At 44.3% G+C, this 2,276-nt stretch overlaps 1 protein-coding gene across 1 annotated transcript; it reads right to left on the bottom strand.

Moving 5' to 3' along the window:
* Window positions 1–876: 876 nt before the first annotated feature.
* Window positions 877–2,057, bottom strand: LOC146973211 (uncharacterized). Its single transcript, XM_085799208.1, has one exon. It carries the CDS (start codon window positions 2,026–2,028, stop codon window positions 877–879), a length of 1,152 nt encoding a protein of 383 aa, XP_085655334.1. The 5' UTR covers window positions 2,029–2,057.
* Between the last annotated feature and the right edge of the window lie 219 nt (window positions 2,058–2,276).

Genomic DNA, 2,276 nt, shown 5'->3' with positions numbered 1-2,276 from the left:
AGCCATGTTTGATTTATACCACGTTCCAGGTGGGTCGCCCTACTTTGGAGAAACCAATGTAAACAGAGGCAAACTCCACCAGTTTTTTCTCTTTGACATACTCATTATGCTTGATTTCCCCACAGGGCCAAGAGTCTGCAGATTTTCCCACAAGCAGGGAATGACTGATTTTGCTGAGTGGGTTATTCCTCTCTTGAAAAGAAAAGGAAAAAAAATCTGTATAATGTGTTGTATCTATTTGGGAGAATAACATGCAGAGTCACTCACACAATTTGCCATTCTTGTTTTTCATCTTTCTTCCTTCCTTTCAGCCCAGTCTCCACTTCCCTATAACTCCACTGAAAATCATTGAATCTCCCCATTTTTGTTTTGTATTGCTCCCCACATATTTAGTGTTTCTTCTGCATCCTTTTGATGTTTTCTAACACCTCGCCTTCAGTCATCTATACGTCGCACCTACAGGCGATAATGTTGTCTTCGGGCCAGCTGGATCCCCAAAACCTTTCTTTCATCTATAAATGCATGAGCAACCTGTCAGGTCTGTGTGTGTGTATGTGTGTGTGTGTGCGTGTGTGTGTGTGTACTTATCTGTGAGATATAGAGAGCAGTAAATCAAAGTGCTGTGTTAACCTCCTGTATGTCAACCATGCTTCCTGCAGACTCTCTCACATACACACACAGCTACATTTACAGCCATGCAAATGGACACACACACAAAATTTATGCAAGGAAATTTTCTAGTGTTAATTTTCAGATTCTGAATTTATTTCTTTGTATGTGGGTGAACAGTGGACTCTGTACACAGTGACCTGGTTTGTCTATGTAAGGGAGCACATTGGTGTTTTGGTAAGGAGTCACATTGGAGGCTGGTTGAGGTTAATCAGTAAAGCTTGGCGTTCCTCTCTCCAGCTCACGCTGCAGGTGCTCAGCCTGCTGCCTGGTGGTGTGGACATCAGCCTCATACTTCTGGGTGTTTTGGTAAGCTCTCAGTTCTTCTTGGAGAGCAATATTCTTCCGTCTCTCTGCCTCAAGCTCTGTGGTGAGCTCAGAGTTGAGCGACAGCTGAGTGTGGAGCTGAGATTTAAGCCCCTCTGATTCTTTCTTCAGAATCAGCTCCTGCTCTGATGTTTTTTGCTGAAGTAAGCTGATCTCTTGGGTCATCTTTTGTTGGATTGCGATGATCTCAGCCCTCAGGCTTTTCTCCAGGTGCATATCTTCCGTCACCCTGAAGGCAGCATGAGCCTTCGTTTCTGTCTCCGGCTCATGCTGCAGGTGCTCAGCCTGCTGTCTGGCCCTGAGGACTTCAGCTTCATACTTCTGGGTGTCTTGGTATGAAGCCTCTTGGAGAGTCATGTTCTTCTCTTTCTCCTCTTCAAGCTGCGATGTCAGTTCACAGTTTAGTAAGAGCTCAACATTGAGCTGGGTTTTCAGCTGCTGCAGCTCTCTGTTTAGAACCAGCTCCTGCTCCGATGCTTTTTGTTGAGCTAACCTGATCTGTTGGGTCATCCTGTGTTGGAGCATCTCGATCTCAGCCCTCAGGTTTTTCTCCAGGAGCTGACATTTTGACACCATTACAGTATGAGCCTCCTTTTTTTTCTCCAGCTCATGCCGGAGGTTCTCAGCTTGCTGTCTGGTAGTGTGGACTTCATCTTCAAACCTCTGGGTGTCTTGGTATGAAGCTCTCAGTTTCTCCAGTTCTTTCCTAGTCTCTTTCTCCCGGTTGATGCACATTTCTTTCATTTGTTTCAGGGATTTCTTATTGTACAATGACAATGAAAGCAATCTTGATCTTGATCTTGATTTTGATTGCTGTTTAGCCAACTGCGTTTTGGCCTGCTTCAACTCTTCATAGAGTTGGAGTGCCCAATTACGTTCTGTGTCGCAGGTGGCGCTCTTGTGAGCCAACAGGATATTCAGGGTGGTGATTTCACGATGGAGATCCCTCGACATCTTCATTTGGTCCTTGAGCTTCTCCCTCAGTTGGTGGATTGTTAGCTCTCGCTTCACTTCAGAATTAGTACTTGCCATTTTAAGGAAGTTCAAAAACGTAATGTCTAATGCTCTGAACAAACCGTCTGGTTGTGTCTCAGCAATGTGTGTGTCATGAGATATTATGTTCTCTTCTCTGTAATCTACTGCCTAATGATGTCACAATGTGTGTGTTCCATTCTTATTGATCAATCATTGTTCACTGACAATGACCATATTTGGAGAAATGTTGAGATTATAATGGGTGTGTATTGCGTAGAATGTTCAGGCTAGAGTGGGTGACATCA

This window comes from Trachurus japonicus, chromosome 15 (assembly GCF_045865225.1).
Source record: "Trachurus japonicus isolate A0001 chromosome 15, Traja_1.0".
NCBI classification, from domain to species: domain Eukaryota; kingdom Metazoa; phylum Chordata; class Actinopteri; order Carangiformes; family Carangidae; genus Trachurus; species Trachurus japonicus.
This window is presented reverse-complemented; position numbering and strand designations above follow the sequence as displayed.

What these genes read in the sequence shown, in the direction of transcription:
- LOC146973211 (XM_085799208.1), bottom strand. Translation starts at nt 2,028, where the DNA reads ATGGCAAGTACTAATTCTGAAGTGAAGCGAGAGCTAACAATCCACCAA.